General features: G+C 53.2%; 1 protein-coding gene across 9 annotated transcripts in view; it reads left to right on the top strand.

The window, feature by feature from the left end:
* ANKS1A (ankyrin repeat and sterile alpha motif domain containing 1A) overlaps window positions 1-17,152 on the top strand; it is a 174,669-nt gene that overhangs the window by 93,007 nt on the left and 64,510 nt on the right. For all 9 annotated transcript variants that reach the window (XR_006739975.1, XM_036415306.2, XM_036415309.2 and 6 more), the window contains one exon: window positions 10,178-10,764. Coding sequence is in view for 8 of the 9 variants with exons in the window: in XM_036415306.2 (XP_036271199.1) it covers window positions 10,178-10,764 (587 nt within the window). In the remaining variant the exon portion in view is untranslated. The remainder of the gene's footprint in view (window positions 1-10,177; window positions 10,765-17,152) is intronic.

Below are 17,152 nucleotides of genomic sequence, written 5' to 3'. Positions count from 1 at the left end.
AAAATATATTTTAAAAATATATAGTGTTTCTTAAAAGACGGATAGAAAGGAGGTTAGTCAGCCAGGGTAGGTGCATGTCGGGGTCTAATTGGTGGAGCTAAATTATTCCTTCAGTGGTGATTGAGCTCACTCTTCCCCACCTTCACCGGCACATTATTCCTCTAATGTTTCCACCATGTTGAACAAGGAGTGTCTTTTGAAATTGGTATTTGCATAATTAGTGAAATTGAGCATCTTGTCAATTAGTGTTATATATTTGGTCTGCAAGTTGTCAACTTTTTCTCTCGATTTTACTACTTAGAAATTATTGTTGGTGGAAACACTTCATATAAATACTGATAATATTTTGCCAAAGTGATACTTAGAGGAAAGTTTATACCCTTAAATTTATTTGTTTAAAAAATGAGGAAGACTAAAACTTAACCAAGAGAAAGTAGCAGAGAGTAAGTAATAAAAATAAAGCAAGTCATTTATTTCACATACTTTATGGTATGCACATTACACTTCAGTTAAATAAAGAAAAAATAAAGGCAGAGTTAACGAAGTGAAAAAAAACAAAGCAATAGGCTTTATCATTACAATGAAAACTTGTTTGTAGTTTAAAAGATGTCTGACAATTCTGATCAAGAAAAGAGAAATAAAACAATACATTCGAATAATATAAAGAATATATAAGCACAATTCAGACATTGTAAAAAGTAATACTCTGTAAATGTTTTACACTAATGTAAGAATGTGCAGAAGCCTGCATATAGTTAAAAACTACACAGTAAATTGTTAAAATACTTTTCCAAAACACAAATAATAAAAATAATGAGGGAGTTGATAGAAATAAATGTTACGCGGTTAGTTGCTGCTGCTGCCATCCCCCTGGGGTAGACGCTCGGGAGAGTGAGTGGGCACCACAGGGGCTGGCTGATGTAGAGTCCCACTGGCATTTCGTTGCTAGCGACCAGGAATGCTCAGCGTCTTACACTGTGCAGGACAGTCCTTACAGCGAGAACTTCCCCGCGCAGACGGCCATCGGTGTCTGCAGATGTGACAGAACCGACAGAAGCAGAAAGCTCCATCGGGATCCAAGGAGCAGAATACTCACCCCCCCAGACAGGCACTGGGCCATGGTTTGCGGTAGTTTCATCCAGCGGGTATTCCTCTGCTGTTAAAGTGCTTCAGACGTGGGGGAAGTCTTCTGAGCCATTGTTCAGCGCGAGCACAACGGAGAGCATGCTTCCTGTTTCCTGTAGCCTCGTCACTTATTTCTCTTCAGTGTTTAACACACTGCTGCCCAGAGAGACAGTGGGCAGGTTTGACGGCAAGAGGGACAGTGGCCGGGAGCCCTGGAAGTCACTCTCTGTACTTGTCGGCAGCACTAGGGCCCCTTAGCTCGGCACCATGACGAGCGTGCTCATTGGCACAGCTACACGGCGGAGGCCCTCTAGGTGCAGTTAATTAAGGCAGTGCTCCTGAGAGCTGTGCATTCAGGGCTGCGTGAAGTTTGTGTACGAGGATTGAAATCTTTATCCTCAGGAGGGAAGGGGAAGAAAACGTACTTTAGCTTCTTCAGGCGTTTCCCTTGGCCAGCTTGGGGTTCTCGGCGTGCTTCCATCGGACTGCAGGAGGGAGATCAAATAGATGCCTGTGCTCAGTCCACCATCTTTACCTCGGCGTCCAGTCTAGCTTTTCCTAGTAGTTTCCAGGGAGTAAGTTTGGGTGCTTTGCCAAAAGGCAAAAAATGTACATGATAGTTTCACAGTGAAGCCTTAGTTCCAGCAGCTTCCTCTTCTCTCACCTTCTTGCATTCGAGGAGCTCCTGCCAGAAGCCCCACTGGAAAGCTATCTTGCTTTTTTGGTTTATACTTTTAAGGTGGAATTGTTCACCTTTCTTTCTTTATCAAACAAGCCTAAGCCTGTGAACTGCATATATGTATTTTCCTCCACCAAATGAATCGACAGCCATTTATTAAATTTTTAAATATTTTTTATTTATTTCAGAGAGGAAGGGAAGGGGAGAGAGAGCTAGAAACATCAGTGATGACAGAGAATCATTGATTGGCTGCCCCCTGTATACCCTACACTGGGAATCAAGCCCCCCACCCGGGCATGTGCCCTGACCAGGAATTGAACCATGACCTGGTTTATAGGTTGCCACTCAGTCACTGAGCTACGCTGGCTGGGCATGACAGCCATTTATTTACATATAGATACATGAGACATATGTAAAATAATCATAAAAGGCAGAATATGTTAAAGTGGCCTAAAATAATCTTAGAGTCCTAAAGAGGGATACATTGTGTCTGTGTAAGAGATCAGGAATGGCTTTATAAGAGAGGTAGTTTTTGAGCTGAATCCCAAAATTGAGAGTTCTACTTGATAGGCGAAGGAGGAGGAAGGAGAGTGTATTCCAGGCGGAGGGAGTGGCATAAACAGCAGTAATATGATGGCAGATGATAGAGCACATGTTTGGAAAACGGTAACAATCAGTTTGGCTGGAATGAAGAACTGGTCCTGGAGTATTGGATCTGATGTCAGCCTTTATTCCAGAGACAGTGCCGTGTTGTGGAAACTTTTGCATAAGGTGACAGGGAAGAAGGCATTCTTTAAGTGTGAGTAATTGTGGAATCTTAGATTGTAGGTGGGAGATTGCAGGCAGGAGTAACCTGAAGTCGGAAGTCTTCAAGGCATCTCTTAAAGGAACTAGAATTCAAATTAGGGGACAGTAGGAAGTGATAGGACAGAGGGCATGGGTGGCAGAGATATAGCAAAGGATCTTACAGTGAAGTGTGGAAGAATGAGGAGGAGAGGGTCTTGAGGATGATTCTGAGGTTTTGAGCCTGGTTCATGGGGATGGCACTGTGTAGTTCATAGAAATAGGGCATGGAAGGAAGGACATGCTTGAGGAAAGATGTTAAGTTCAATTTTGAATATAAGTTTTAGGTGTTTAAGGTTCCAGGAGAACATCCCAGTAAAGATACTCTGTAAACACTTAGAAATATGGGTACAATGTTCAAGAGAGATGTAAAGATTAGAAAAACAGATTCATGAGTCATCAGGTTGAGATGATAGTTAGCATAAAGGAGAGTCAATTGTAAAGGAGAAGACTAGAGAGGTTGAAGAAGTCAAGAACAGATCTGGTTAGAGGCACAAGGGGAAGAAACAGTAACCAGAATAAGGCAGTGTTTTCGAAGCCAAGGCTGGATGGATAGAAACCAAATAACAGGCTTAAATAAGGTCGAAGCCCAGAGGTAAAGAGTCAGGGCTAGTTTGTGAAGGTCAAGAACCCAACTTCCTTTTGCCATCTCCTGATTCAAGATGACTACTCAAGCTGTCAGCACAGGAAGGAAGCAGGGGGAGAAGAGGGCATGTTGCTGAAGACCGTTCTCAAAAGTTGCATAGACCACTTTCACTTATAACCTACTGGGGCCCAGTGCACAAATTTGTGCACCTTGAAAGGAACTGTGTGCTGCGAGGCTGTGGTAGTCACAGGGGTGGGTCTCTGCCCATTCTCCCTGCCCCTGCCCAGCCCCTCCTGCCATGGCCCCCAGTCCCCTGTCTGCCAGCAGCCCTGCTCCCACTGCTGCCACTCCCACATGCCAACGATGCAGAGCAATTGGGGCCGGTGCCGTAAACTGGTGTGAGCGGTGGCTGCCCCGATTGCCCCTCAGGAGCAGGGAGAGGTAGAGAAGCCCTGAGGAGCAATCAGTGCCACCAGCCACCACTCACACCCACTGACAATGTCAAGTAATCAGGACCAGTGCTAGGTGCCTGCAATGGGTACAAATGGTGACTCCAGTGCCAGCTGCATGTGCGAGTGGAGCCGGAGCCAACAGGGCGCAAGCAACAGTGCCGGCACTGGCGGCAGGTATGAGAGGTGGCTGTTGGCCCCGATCGCCCCTCAGGAGTAGGGGGAGGTGGAGAAGCCCTGAGGGGCAATTGATGCCAACACTGGGTGCTGGCAGCGGGTGCAAGTGCCCGGTGGGACCACAGCACATGGGAGCAAAGAATTTTCAGTAACCAACAGAGGCTCGCCTCAATGACAGCGACCAGCACCTTGTCTTGGTTGACAGCCCCACTCACATCCACCATCCCACCATGGCCGACGCCCACCATGCTCTGAGCTCTGCTGCCTGCTGCTGATGCCCACCATGTTTCCCGCATGCCCCCTGGTGGTCAGCACACATCATAGCGACTGGTGGTTTGGTTCAGTTGTTTCACCATTCAGTCTATTAGCATATTAGGGTTTTATATATATATATATATAGATATATAGATATATAGATATATAGATATATATATATAGATTGGCCAGAACCTGGTCATGGGGCTACACTTGGCTACAGTGAAGATGGGAAATGTAGTTTTCATTCTAGGTGGCTGTGAACCAATCTAAAAAATCCCATAACCAACGAAGAAGGGGGCAAGCAGTTAACAGTGCCAATGATGCAGGAAAGGCTGGACCGGTGAAGTTTAGAAAAAAGGTTAGGCCAGTCGTCGGTGAACTCATTATTCAACAGAGCTAAATATCAACAGTACAACAATTGAAATTTCTTTAGAGAGCCAAATTTTTTAAACTTAAACTTCTTCTAACACCACTTCTTCAAAATAGACTTGCTCAGGCCGTGGTATTTTGTGGAAGAGCCACACGCAAGGGGCCGAAGAGCCGCAGTTTGCTGACCATGGGGTTAGGTGATGAGGAGGCCATTAGCAAATCCCAGACGGGGAAATGCTTCCCTGAGGCCGGCGCGAAGAGATGAAATTATCCCCGTGTTTTGACAGGGAGCTGGTAAAGAAGTTTGATCTAAGTCTTCTCAGGAAATTCGTGACTGTCTTCCAGGCGTATGTATGGGCGTATGTATGAAGTTTGATCTAAGTCTTCTCAGGAAATTCGTGACTGTCTTCCAGGCATATCTGTGGGAAAGATGACAGTTTGAAAGAGGGGAAAAGGTGAGGAACTGATCTCATGGTGATACCACAGTTCTCAGGAGATGAGCAAAAGGAGGGCTGGCTTGGATTCTTGCTCTACGGCTCATTGGCTGAGGGCTTTGAAGAAGTCATTTAACCTCTTTAAGCCTCATTTTCTACATGGAAAATAGGAATACAAATTCTTTCCTCATGGTTGCCTTGGTTATTGAAAAACATTACTTAGCACAGAACCACTAGCTCCTAGTATAGGGGTGTCGAACTCAATCAGAGAAGGGGCCAAAATCTAAAATCCAGCCTAAATCGCGGGCCGAATGGTTTACTGAACAGTCATAAACTGTCATTGTGACGGAAACACAGCGGAGTGCAGTGATGACAACACGGTGCGGGCCACATTGCAAGGCCTGGCGGGCCTTGTGTTTGACACATGTGTCCTAGTACATTGAAGCGATTGGGAGCAGCTGAGCAAGATGAATAGGTAGAGGACTCAGTCAGTTGTTTCTTGAGTATTCGGCTCAACATTCCAGCAACTAGAGAAGAGGAAGCAGATGGCTGTGCATGCCCACGTTGGGACTGGCAGGAGATCAAGGGAGAAGAGTGGCGAGTGTGCTGTTAAATCGGACACAGATGTCACTCTGGTCGCACAGGATCCCCAGAGCTGGCGGGTTACTGTATTTCTCCATGTATAAGATGACCCCATGTATAAGACGCTCCCCACTTTTCCAACACAAAATTAAGAAATCAATATTTTAAACATTTTGCTGGTTTTCCTCTTAAAACCTTCTTTTTTGGCATCTTATGGAGTTATTCTTCCTGTTTTCTCCACTGTCTGATCATACACTCAGCGGGAGGTCCAAATTGTCTCTCCGCACCTCTCTTTCCATGCTCTTTTGCATAGCTGATTACGTTCAGTTTGAGTTTTGCAGAGTAAGACAATCGCTTACTTTTTAGTTTTTGACACTTTATGGGCTCAGAACGTCCCTGTTGCATCTGCGCACTCTCCACCTCCACCTCCAATTATGGCATCAGCTGACGTCAGTAACAATAAGGGTCGTGAGTGGAGGAAGCCTGTTTGACAAGGTATGGGCAGCTACACACCCATGCGGCTCCCTCCTCGGCTGCCCCTCGAGTATCAGTCTTAACAATTTTAGGGGGGGGGAAATAGCGTCTTATATACGGAAAAATAGGGTAACTAGGGCAGTTTGAGGGGCCAGAGGTCCAACAGCAGGTAGTGTACAGGCTCAGGAGGTGCTGAAGGACATGGTAAGGGCATCAGGACAAGTGAGGGGCCCCAGAGCGGTGCTGTATCTGAGGGTGCTACCGAGAGTGGCGAGGCCCCTGGCCGCTGTGACATGCCACCTTGAACCAAACTTGCAAGACTCCTGGGCCTGCCCTGGCACTTGGGTTTTATTCCGCTCGTTCATAGAGCCACTCAGGAAATAGCTGGCTCTTTGCAGAGTTGGGAGAAAAGGGAGCAGTCTCTGTGTGCAGTGTTTGCAGGAAGAGCAGCGGGGATGGTTGTAGATGGAAGAGGGTGATGTGAGGCAGTTTCCATTTTCTGAATGCTTCTTACAGGCCAGCCATGTGCTGAGTTCGTTTACACTGCTTAGGTCATCAAATATGCAGACAGACCTTCTGGGAGGGCTATTTTTACCTCTGGTTAGGAGATGGGAAAAAGTTAGGTGTTAGAGCTGGGCCTTAAGCCCTGGTTGGCAGGATCCAAAGCCTCTTTAGCCTCGAGGTTAAGTCATTTCACCCGGATCCTGCTCTGCTACTCACATTCTCAACCTCAGGAGCTGGGAGGAATGTTGGTGTAAGCACAGATTCAGGCCTTACTGTCTCAAGCCCTAGAGCACATGTGTCAAACACAAGGCCCGCGGACCAAATCCGTCCCGCCAGGCCTTGCAATGTGGCCCGCACCGCGCTGTCATCACTGCACTCCGCTGCGTTTCCATCACAATGACAGTTTATGACTGTTCAGTAAACCATTCGGCCCGTGATTTAGGCTGGATTTTAGATTTTGGCCCCTTCTCTGATTGAGTTTGACACCCCTACCCTAGAGAATGCAGCCCAGCCGCTCACTTTTGAAAAGGGCCCAGAGAGGAAACGCCGCAGGCTGGCTGCAGCTGGGGCTCCCCTCTGTTTCTCTGGTCCCCACGGAACAGGGTGAACTCGGTCTACTTGTCTGCTCAGATGCGATGTCCAGCCGATGTCTGTGTCAGCACTCCCCTCTGGGGAAAGTGGGGTGACCCTGCAAAAGCACGGTTCTGACGCTCACACAGCGATCAAACCATTAGAGGGTTCAGTCCTGATGGAACAGAGCAGAGCAGGCTGGGAAATTGGAGTACCCCAGCTTTCTCCTCTGGGTCTGAGGATTGATTTGACTTAGAGAGTCCTCACATGAGCTGCATTTTTTCAGCCTAATTTAAATGGGTGGGGTGACTAAGAATGTGTAAGTGTAAAATGTTATTATTCCAAAGCCCTGAGGTCCCCATGGATCATCACAGTAATTACGTTTAGCCTGGCGGACCCCTTGCTCCCCTGCAGCTCACAGCTTGGGGCAAAGTGAGTTACGATGGCAGGTTAAGGGGCTGGGGATTCTCAGGCTGGAGTGTCCGCTTCCCTGGAGCAGCTGGTCTTGGCGTTTGGGGGCCTCCGCACACCCGGCTCCCTCATTCTCCCCCAGAGGCCAGGCTGCGGGGAGTGCGGGGAGGTGGGAGGAGGGGCGGGGGCCTTGTCATTCCAAAGGCGGGAACACGGTGAGTGTGTCAGCCGGAGGGTTCTCTAGTGACTTCTTACGCCCCATAAGGTGTCGGTGGGCTGTGGTTTCTCTCACGGGATTAGGACCCTCAGAAACTTCCTCTTCCATGTCTCCTTCTTCACAAGTTTCCATTTCTCTCTTCTGCCCACTTCCTTCCCCCGGCATGAGTCTGGTATTGAGCTGTTGGCATCGGTCTCTCTTTCTTCATTGAAGCTGGCTTGAATGGCAGCTGCTAGACAGGGCCTCATTGTCGGTCCCCGGCAGCAGGCAGAGCACGTCCACCCACACAGCGCGGCCACGCTGGCTCCTGGTTCTGGGCTGTGCTGTTTTTCTCTTGTGGTTGGACTTACCCCCCTCCCACCCCCCTGACCACCAAATGGTTAAATAAGAAGCTAGAAGCTGATGCAAAGAAATGGGAGCTGGTGCTCCTGTTACCAAGTCCTTCCTGTGTGCACACAGTCAGAGGGACAGGCACCTCGGGCAGGACCTGCAGGGGCCGGCCATTAGGATAAGTCCTCGAGGTGGCAGGCTCTGCAGTCCCCCATCGCCATTGGATGTCAAGTGCGGCCTCGCGGGCCGCCCGCGGCAGTACAGGGCGGCTCCGTCCGGCGCCGGGGCTCCTGTGTGTGCCTGGCCTGCAGGCACGGTGTCCGGGCTGAGCTCAGCTGTGTGGAGCTCTGTGTTCCCAGCGTTTCTCCTCCCTGGGGACGGGCCGGCCTGTGCTGTGTTTGTTCCGGGCTCTGCCCCTGACCTCTGGGGAGCAGGGCTGTGAGTTCGGGGTGAGAGTCCTGGAGCAGACAAGTGTAGAGGAAGGAGACGCCCAAGTTCATACTTGTGGGCTCCTGTGGCTACTCAATGAGCAGAGTGAGTTAACCGCCGCCCCGCACAGCTCTGCAGGCTCGCCAAAGCGGGGCAGACGCCGGAGCCGGAACTGCTCGGAGTGGAGCCGGCTCTGGTCACTGAGAGCGGTGGCTGACCTGCCTTCAGGCTGTCTGGAGGGAGCAGTCCTGGGGCACAGCCCTGCAGGGGGCCTGCCCCAGTGCACCAGTTCCTGAAGTGCACCCCTCTCCGCGCGGCACTGGGCCTCAAGAAGGGCCCTCAGGCTGCAGGCAAGCTGATGGGGAGAGTGGGTGCTACGCCCATGGAGGGCGAGAAGTTTGCCATCACAGATGGGGAAGACTTGGCTTCTCATCACAACCCTAACGTAAAAGGGATTTTGAGGGACCGTCCAGTCCGACCTACTTATTTTAGATACTGAAGCCCAGCAAGTAGAGCTCACTGACAGGGCCACACAGCTCCCAAACAGCACGGCCAGGAGAGCCAGGTGCCAGACACCTGGGTCAGAGCCTCCCCCACCCCTCGGACCCACCACCAGCGGCCTTGGAGCCTCCCATTTCTCATCTGTAAAAACGGCCAAAGTGACCCTTTCAGCTCTAAGCTCCTCGGACCTCGGGGATAGGTCTCAGGAGCTTTGGGCAGACTAGGGGGTCGTTTGGTGTATGTGCACAGCTTCCACTTCAGAGGAAGTAAAGCTGAACTCTGGCCCTGGAATGTGTGTGGGACTGGATGCAGGGCTGCCTTCTGCCTGCGGCGAGCCCTTGGCGTCCTGTGTGAGCCGGGTTGGACACTGATTTGGTCAGTTTTTATGCTCCTCCAGGCTGAGCGTTGGTGCCTGGGGCGGGGCATCGGGTGCTGGGTGTGGGGGGTGGGTTGGAGGCCCAGGAGCTCCTGGCACTGGCCGAGTAGACGTTTTGTTTTCAGTGGGCCGGCTGGGGTTAAAGTAAACCAGTGGGAGCAGCTGGGAGGCGTTGGGGGAAGAGGAAAGTGCTGCCGCAGAAGGAAGGATGAGGCGTGGGCTCAGCCCCTCCGAGGAAGGAAGCGTCATTTCTCGCTGCTTGTTTTGCACTTTCAGTTAAGGAATTCCAGAAGTTGCAGGTTGGGATCCTGACCTTCCCTTCCCTCCGAGCTGCTCGCCAGAGGGCGGGCGGGCGGCGACTCTGAATAGCACTTGGCCTTCCTGGGAGCCTATCAGATGTTCCAGGAGCCGGCCCTGCTCACAGCTCACACTTGCTCGCTGGCGCGCTCTGCTCTCCCTCCCTCTCACTGTGCTCTGCGCTCGCTCCCTCTCTCCCTCTCTCCTCTCCGTCCTTTCCCAAGGCAGGATATAGTTAGCACTTCTGGCCTTATATAGCAAGGTCTGGTCGTTAATGCTGACAGAGCTGCACAGGGAAGGCTGCCAGGTGGCATTATCCAGGCCAGTGTTTGGAATTTCATAAATGCTCTGACTTTGGGTACAAATTGAGCGTTAAGAACAATACGGAACTGTTTTCTTCCTTCCTCGCTCTTCTCCCCCTCTGCCTCTCCCAGCCCATTCAGCATCTCTCTCTCTCTCCCCCCCTCTGTTTTTGAATTCCTCTGCTCTGCCTTCTGCGCACTGCTTTGGAACTTTGTTGATTTTTGCCACGTTTAATTTGTATTTCTCTCTCTGTCCACTTCAAGACCACAGGCGGAGCAGCAGCGGCCAGAGCCAGGACTCTGCGGAGGGGCAGGACGGGCCGGTCCCGGAGCAGTTCTCCGGGCTCCTCCACGGCTCCTCCCCGGTGTACGAGGTGGGGCAGGACGCCTTCCAGCTGCTCTCCGCCAGCAGCCAGAGCCTTCCAGAAGGCTCTCCCGCGCAGGGCACCTGCCACGAGGCCGGCATGCAGCTGGAGGAGGCGGGCGTGCACGCTCCCGGAGGCTCCCCGCCTGGCGGCCCGGACCAGACTCAGAGAGGGGGCTACCCAGCAGGCCTGCCCACCTCCAACAGCCTCCCGCCCCCCGGAACTCTGACTCACACGGCACCTCCGCACCCCGGTGGCGCCGAGGAGGGAGACCAGAGCGGGGCCAGAAGCCGAGTCCTTCCCGCCAGCAAACCCAAAGCCGAACTCAAGCTCAGCCGCAGCTTGTCCAAGTCCGACTCCGACCTCCTGACCTGCTCGCCCACGGAGGACGCTGCGATGGGGAGCCGGAGCGAGTCCCTGTCCAACTGCAGCATCGGGAAGAAGAGGCTGGAGAAGTCGCCCTCCTTCGCCTCGGAGTGGGATGAGGTAAGGCTGCGTGGCGGCACGGAGAGCTGGCCTCGGCCCCGCGCTCCCTGTGCGCGACTCCAGGCCCAGGTTGCGGCCAGCTGCCCTCTGACTGCGTGAGGGAGGCAGGCCCTGAGTGGCCAGGCGGAAGGTCTCCCTGCCGGGACTGCGGAGAACGGGCCCATCTGGGTTAAACGGAAGGTGGGGCAGCCCAGCAGGACGGAGGTGCTCCCTCAACCGCATGCTGCTCGGAAATACGAGTATGTGGATCCTGTCAGCCCCCTGAGGGGGTCATGCTTACCCCGAAGATGCTTGAGTCGAGGCCTTCCAGAGTCTTCAGGAGGGAGGGGCGGCCCGGGTCACTGAGGAGGGTGGAGGGAGGGGCAAACTTTGGGAGCAGCTGCTGAAGGAGGGGGGAGTGGGGCCTCCCTGGTGGTTCTTACTGCGTCCCCTGGGAAACCCGCACCTCTCCCAGCAGAACCTTCATGCTCACCCACTCACACCCCCAGGCTGGTGAGGCGAGGGCGAGGGGGCCAGGGAGCAGGCTAGTGGGGAGAGAACATTCAGGTCTCCCACAGCATTGTTGCAGTGATTGAAATACCCCCGCGGCATGCCTTGCTGGGCAGAAGAATGTTCCTCAGAGAGGTAAACACCGGGGAATGTTGCAGGGCTGCCCTGCAGGCTGCTGGCTGGAGAAAGCTGCCTTTGAGGGAGACGGGACGGGGCCTGTCTGCTAGGAACAGTTGCGGGAGATGAATTTAGCTCTGGCAAGGGGGAGCAGGACAGCTGGCACGGCCATGGAGCGGTCTGCGGACTGCATGCCTGGCCGGCCTGTTCTGGTCGCAGCTGCAGAGCATGTAAACCCAGCGAATCCCCTTTTCCTAGGGAGGGCAGGCAGTTCCTGCAGCACCTTACCTCCAGAGAAGGCTGTCGCGGGGCCAGGTGTGGAGCCTGTGCCGGGCGCAGGCCACCGGAGGGCACTGGGAGGGACAGCGGCAGCCCCCGCCGAGGCCACACTGTGTGTGGGCACCTGCTGCCACCTTGTCTCCAGAGCAGTTGGCCTCACTCCGGCCCAGGCTGCGGGCAGGGAGCCGCTGGCAGAACTCCTCAGAACTGCGCTCTGAGGCGGCGGGACAGGTGCAGAGAACAGCATCGGGGACGTGTGAGCGGAGGAAGGGGCTTGAGGAGACATCACAGAGAATGGGCTTTGACGTGTAGTTAAAGGGCCAGTGTTTGGTTAAAACCAGATCGAAGGGAGTGGGCTGAGAATAGCGTGCACCAGGGCGAGGGGTTGGAAGCGCCGAGGTCCCTGGGCCTCTGTCCGGTGTAGTTTGCATAGGGAGAGTGAAGAATGAGTGGAAAGTGAGATGGGACCATACTGTGGGAGGGTCTTGAGCTTGAGGCTGAGGAGGATTTGATTTGATCTGAAGGCGGTATCTCAGCAGGCGCCCGGCCGGGCTCCCCCATTTCCCCTGAGAAGCGCGCGCTCGGGAGGTGCCCGGCTTCATGGATGCAGTCAGTGAGGCCAGTGAAGCCGTCGCCTCTGGGCCTCTTAATTAGAGGAAGTGCATACGCTGGGGCTTCCTTTGATGTGGACTTGCCGGGGGACAGTGAACTGGGGCCTGTTTAGGTGTCCTGGCCAGTCTGTGCATGGCCCAGAAGCAGGTACATTTTAAATGTGAAAAATCGAGGCAATTGAGGTCTTATTTGGAAAGCACCCAGAAGACTGAGCCTTGCTTGCAGAGTAAATGCTAACAGGCCCTTTCTGTCATAGTTTTCCTGGACGTCTGTATCTGGAGAGAAACCTCAGGAGCGTTTCCCAGGCTTCGGACACCTGCCTGGTTGGGCACCTCAGTCTGGTGCTCCCACCGCCCCGGCCGCGCCTGAGGCAGCTGTGCTTCTGCCATTGGATCCCCATGAGGGGGGAGGCTGCTCTGAGGGCTGGGCCCGGAGGCAGCAGAAGGCTCTGGGCCTAGGGGCTGTGACCTGGCGCACGGTGAGGTGGTTGTGCTTTGAGCTGCCCAGGCTGCTCCTGGAAGGGGGTCCAGGCTGCCAGGGAGGGAGCCTCTATGAGGGAGTCCACGAGGCTCCGGCCGGAGCCAGGTGATCTGGCTTTGAGCCCCAGCTCCACCGACTCCGCCTCGATGCCTGGGAGGCCTCAGGAAGCGTCCGTGTTGTTGCTTGTGAAGCAGAGGCAGTCAGATCTGGGTGTTAGGGTTGTTTTTACGGATTAGACAAGTGCCTAGCACGGGCCTTTGTGCATAAGAAGTAGTGCATGCCTGGTAGGTTATTATTGTGCCTGGAGCTTTGGAGAATGAGTGAGGCCTGGTGTCTGCAGACCCTGAGAAGGCAGAGCTTACAGGGTGGTCCAGTGCCGGGAGCAACTGGGAAGCAGTCAAGTTCAAGCCCCTCAACTCAGGACCTCCTGCACGGCTCTGCCCCACCCCAGACCCCAGGGGCCGCCCAGCCTGGAGAGGAGGGCAGCGCCCCCATTGTTCTATGAGGAGTTGATGAGCTTTCTGCCTAATCCCTGAGCGGAGAAGAGGTTAGAGAGACATTGCAGGCCTCTCTGATGTTTACTTTTCAAAAATGCTCTGCATTTGTTGGTCCCCCACTTGTCCGTGAGGGCTGTGCTCCAAGGCCCCCAGTGGATACTTGATCTATGGGTAGTATTAACCCTGTGTTTCCTATACATGCCTCCCTGTGATAGGAGAGATTAGCAACAATAACAAAATAGAACAGTTATAGCAATGTATGGTAATAAAAGTTATATGTAGTCTCTCTCTCTCTCTCTCTCTCTCTCTTTTTCTCTCAAAATACCTCATTGTACTGTCCTCACCTTTTCACTTATAGAAAATGCTTTAAGGACACCCTTGGGCATACCTGAATTGCTAGCACCATCACTGCTATTGCTCTCTGGGGCCATCCTATATGATAAAATATGCAAATTGTCCCCTCGGGTGGTTGTCCAACCAAGAGACTCGAAGTTCAGCCGCTCACTATGACATGCACTAACCATCAGGGGGCAGTGCGGAACATGGCAGGCATTGGTGACACAGTGCTGGCAGCAGGCGGCAGTGGAGGCACTGCTGGTTCCCATGGGACCCAGTGGATGGTGGAGAAGGTAAGCGGGTGGCACCAGGCCAAGGCAGGAGCTAGCCAGAGCTGATTATCCCGATGATCACCCCACAGACAGTGACCAGTAGCAGTGGTGGAGGGCGGGGCCGCCACCTGGCTCCCAGGCACTGAGGGATCCGGGCAGGGGGCCCAGCTTTAATCCATCATCCCATAAGTGGTATGGTGGAGCAGGTGAAGGGGTGGCGCCAGGCCAAGATGGGGTGCCAGACGGGGCTGCAAGGCTGGTGATATGAGCTGGGGCTACAAGGTTGGGGGTGCAAACTGGGGCATGATCTCTGCAGGCCACCCCAAGGGACCCCCTCTTCTATGCAAGAATTTGTGCACTGGGCCTCTAGTTAATCTGTATATATACAAGTTCAAGCGATGGTTAAAACCAGTAGACTGGTCACTATGATGCACACTGACCACCACAGGGCAGACGCTCAATGCAGGAGCTGCCCCCTGGTGGTTAGTGCTCTCCCACAGCCCTCAGTCACTCTGATCGCCGGCCAGGCCGAGGGACCCCATCCATGCACTAATTCATGCATTGGGCCTCTAGTAGTAAAATAGGGTTAGGTTTAGGGTTAGGGTTAGGGTGACTTGAACACAGCCCTATGCTGCCATGAATGTCAGTCTGATAACCGATCCTGCTCCTAAGTGGCTAGCAGGTGGGTAGTGTGTACAGCATGGAGTCACTGGAAGATGGGATGATTCACGTTCTTGGCGTGATGGAGTGGGATGGCGTAAAATTTTCATCATCTACTCAGAACAGTGCACAATTTTAAACTTACTGTTTATTTCTGGAATTTTTTTCATTTAATAATCTGTGGTGAGGTTAATGTGGGTACCCGCAGCCGCAGCTGGCACCGCGGTGGGTGAGAGGGCCGGCTGTTACGGCAGCAGTGGCTGCTGGGTCGGTGGTGGCTGGGGATGAAGGTTCATAGTTGGAGCATGCGCAGCTGATAGGCTGGGAGCCACTTCCTCTGCTCAGGCTGCTCCTCGTTAATCGACGGCCAGGACTTCGGGAAGTTAGCCTGCCAGGGTGAACCTCTGAGATGGAGTCTGTTGTGACTGCGTGTTCCCTGTTCCTGTTGTTCTTTTGGTAACAATAGAGTTGGCTTTAAAAGTGCTCAGTGTGCCCAGCTGGGGTGGCTCAGTGGTGGAGCGTCGACCTAGGAACCAAGAGGTTCGATTCCCAGTCAGGCCACATGCCCTGGTTGATATGTTCCTCTCTCATCAATGTTTCTATCTCTCTCCTCTCCCCCTCTTCCTAAAAATCAATAAAAACCTATTTTAAAAAAACAAAAACCCCCAGCATCCAACAAGCTCTAAGTCTGAGCTTCAGGAGGCACTGTGTTCTCTGTGGTCACGGCTCTGCTTCTAACCCCCGGCATCACGGAGTTGACCCTGGCAAGCAGAACACGACTGACACTTTGAACACAGAAGGGAACCCCATGCCTCCCACACAGTCACCCTCTGGAGCGGTGGGTGGATTTCCAGATGTGGGCTCTCGGTGTGCTCACAGACTTGTTCCTGTTCTCCTCGCCGATGGCTGCCTGGTGGGTCCAGGCGCTGTCTGCATCTGGCTTCGGGCCTCTTCCAGGGCGCGGTGCTCTGGGCCTGGCTGTCTCCTGAGTTTGCGTCGTTGTGGTTCAGTCCCCGGGTGTTGGATGCTGCGCAGGCACTTCCGTCAGCCCTTCCTCCTGGGTGAGTCCCTCCCCCTGACGGCCCTCTCCTGTGTGAGACCCTCTCCTGGCAGCTGCTCTCCCTGGGCTCAGGTAACCAGCCTGGGCTCCTGGCTGGGCCAGCTCCCTCCCTTGCTACGCCCGGTGCCCTACCCAGACCTGTGTAAGTGACCCCTCATTAAGCTCCTTCGGCCGCCCGGTTTGGACCCTGGGTGATACAGGTGTTTCAGGCGCTGTTTCTGTCCCCTGTGAGCAAGCCGGCTGGCCGAGTGCCGGAGCAGAGAACACGGCTCATGCGTGCATATATGAATTAATCTCTGTCTGCAGATGAACAGAAGGTGTGGGGGCATAGCCAGTGTGCTGGGAGCAGGAGAGCGTCCCCCAGCTCGAAGCCTTCCCCGCTCGCAGTCACAGGAAGGAAGTGTTCTCATTCCCCCGGGCTGGCAGGGTGCTCAGTGTTCCAGCCACAGGCTCCTGAACTCAGTCTCCTCCACGGGGTTACCCTCTGTCCCCGAGTTGTCCGCCACTCCACCGTGCACACGCTCAGTCAGTGTCTGGAATCACCCCCTGGTGGGAGCAAGAACAAGGCTCCGGTCAGGCCGCGGTTTGAGTGTGGAAAGCCTGGGTGCCCGGTAGGTCTCCACACCTGCCTGTGAGTGGGGCTGGAACTTCTGAAAGAAAACCACACGAGGCTGCTTGTCTGCTGAGCATAAACATGAGTCATTCAGGCTTTGGCCAAAGGCTGAGGGAGAAGTCTGTTTGGTAATCAGCTTCCGTAAATATTAAACCAGTGGAAAATGCACAAACAACAGGACAAACTTCGTGTACGAGCTGAGAATAACTTCTGGCCAGGGACTTGGGGACTGTCCCAGTTTTGTCTGAAATGGTAACTAAGGGGACCCTAGTCCCTTTGAACTGTGAGGTGGGAGCCTCGGGAGAGCACCCCCCCCCCCCCCCCAGTCTCTCTCCAGCCAGCTGTCCAGTTGGAGCATGATGTCATCAAGAGAAAAACTGATTGGTCCAGCTGCACAGAGGCTCAGGCGTCTTTAACCCTTTAGGGCCGCGTGTGCAAGAAGAATCACCTAGGTGGGAATGAAAAGGGCCGGCATAGGGGTTTCCACTGACAGGCCAGCCTCCGCTCTGCACCCAGCACAGGCTGTCCCTGACCGTGTACACCGCGTGTGGTTCGGTCCTTTCTGCCGAGCAGAGCGTGTCGCTGTGATGGAGAATGTGACATCCCCGCCCTCGGGGACAGAGTAGAGCCTGGAGTGTCTGCCTAAGGTGCTGCCCTGTGTACACTGAGGTCACAGCTTTTATCCTGGAGCCTCTAAAGTTCCCTCGGGTTTAAGTGGTCTGTTAAGATTGAGTTTTTTTCATATTTTAAAAATAATCTCATCCTGGTTAGGTAGCTAAGTTAGTTAGACTGTCATCAGATACGCAAACATTGTGGGTTTGATCGAAATCAGGGCACATTCAAGAATCAATCAGTGAGTGGAACAACAAATCAATCTCTCTCTTTGTTCTCCTTCCTCTCTTTCTCTAAAATAAATAAACATTAAAAAAAATGAAAGTGAGAATAATCTCACTTATTTTATAGGCAGTCCTGA

This window comes from Pipistrellus kuhlii, unplaced genomic scaffold, assembly GCF_014108245.1.
Source record: "Pipistrellus kuhlii isolate mPipKuh1 unplaced genomic scaffold, mPipKuh1.p scaffold_m20_p_5, whole genome shotgun sequence".
In the NCBI taxonomy this organism is placed as follows: Eukaryota; Metazoa; Chordata; class Mammalia; order Chiroptera; family Vespertilionidae; genus Pipistrellus; species Pipistrellus kuhlii.
Note: the sequence above shows the minus strand (reverse complement) of the source record. Positions and strands in the feature narration are given on the sequence as shown.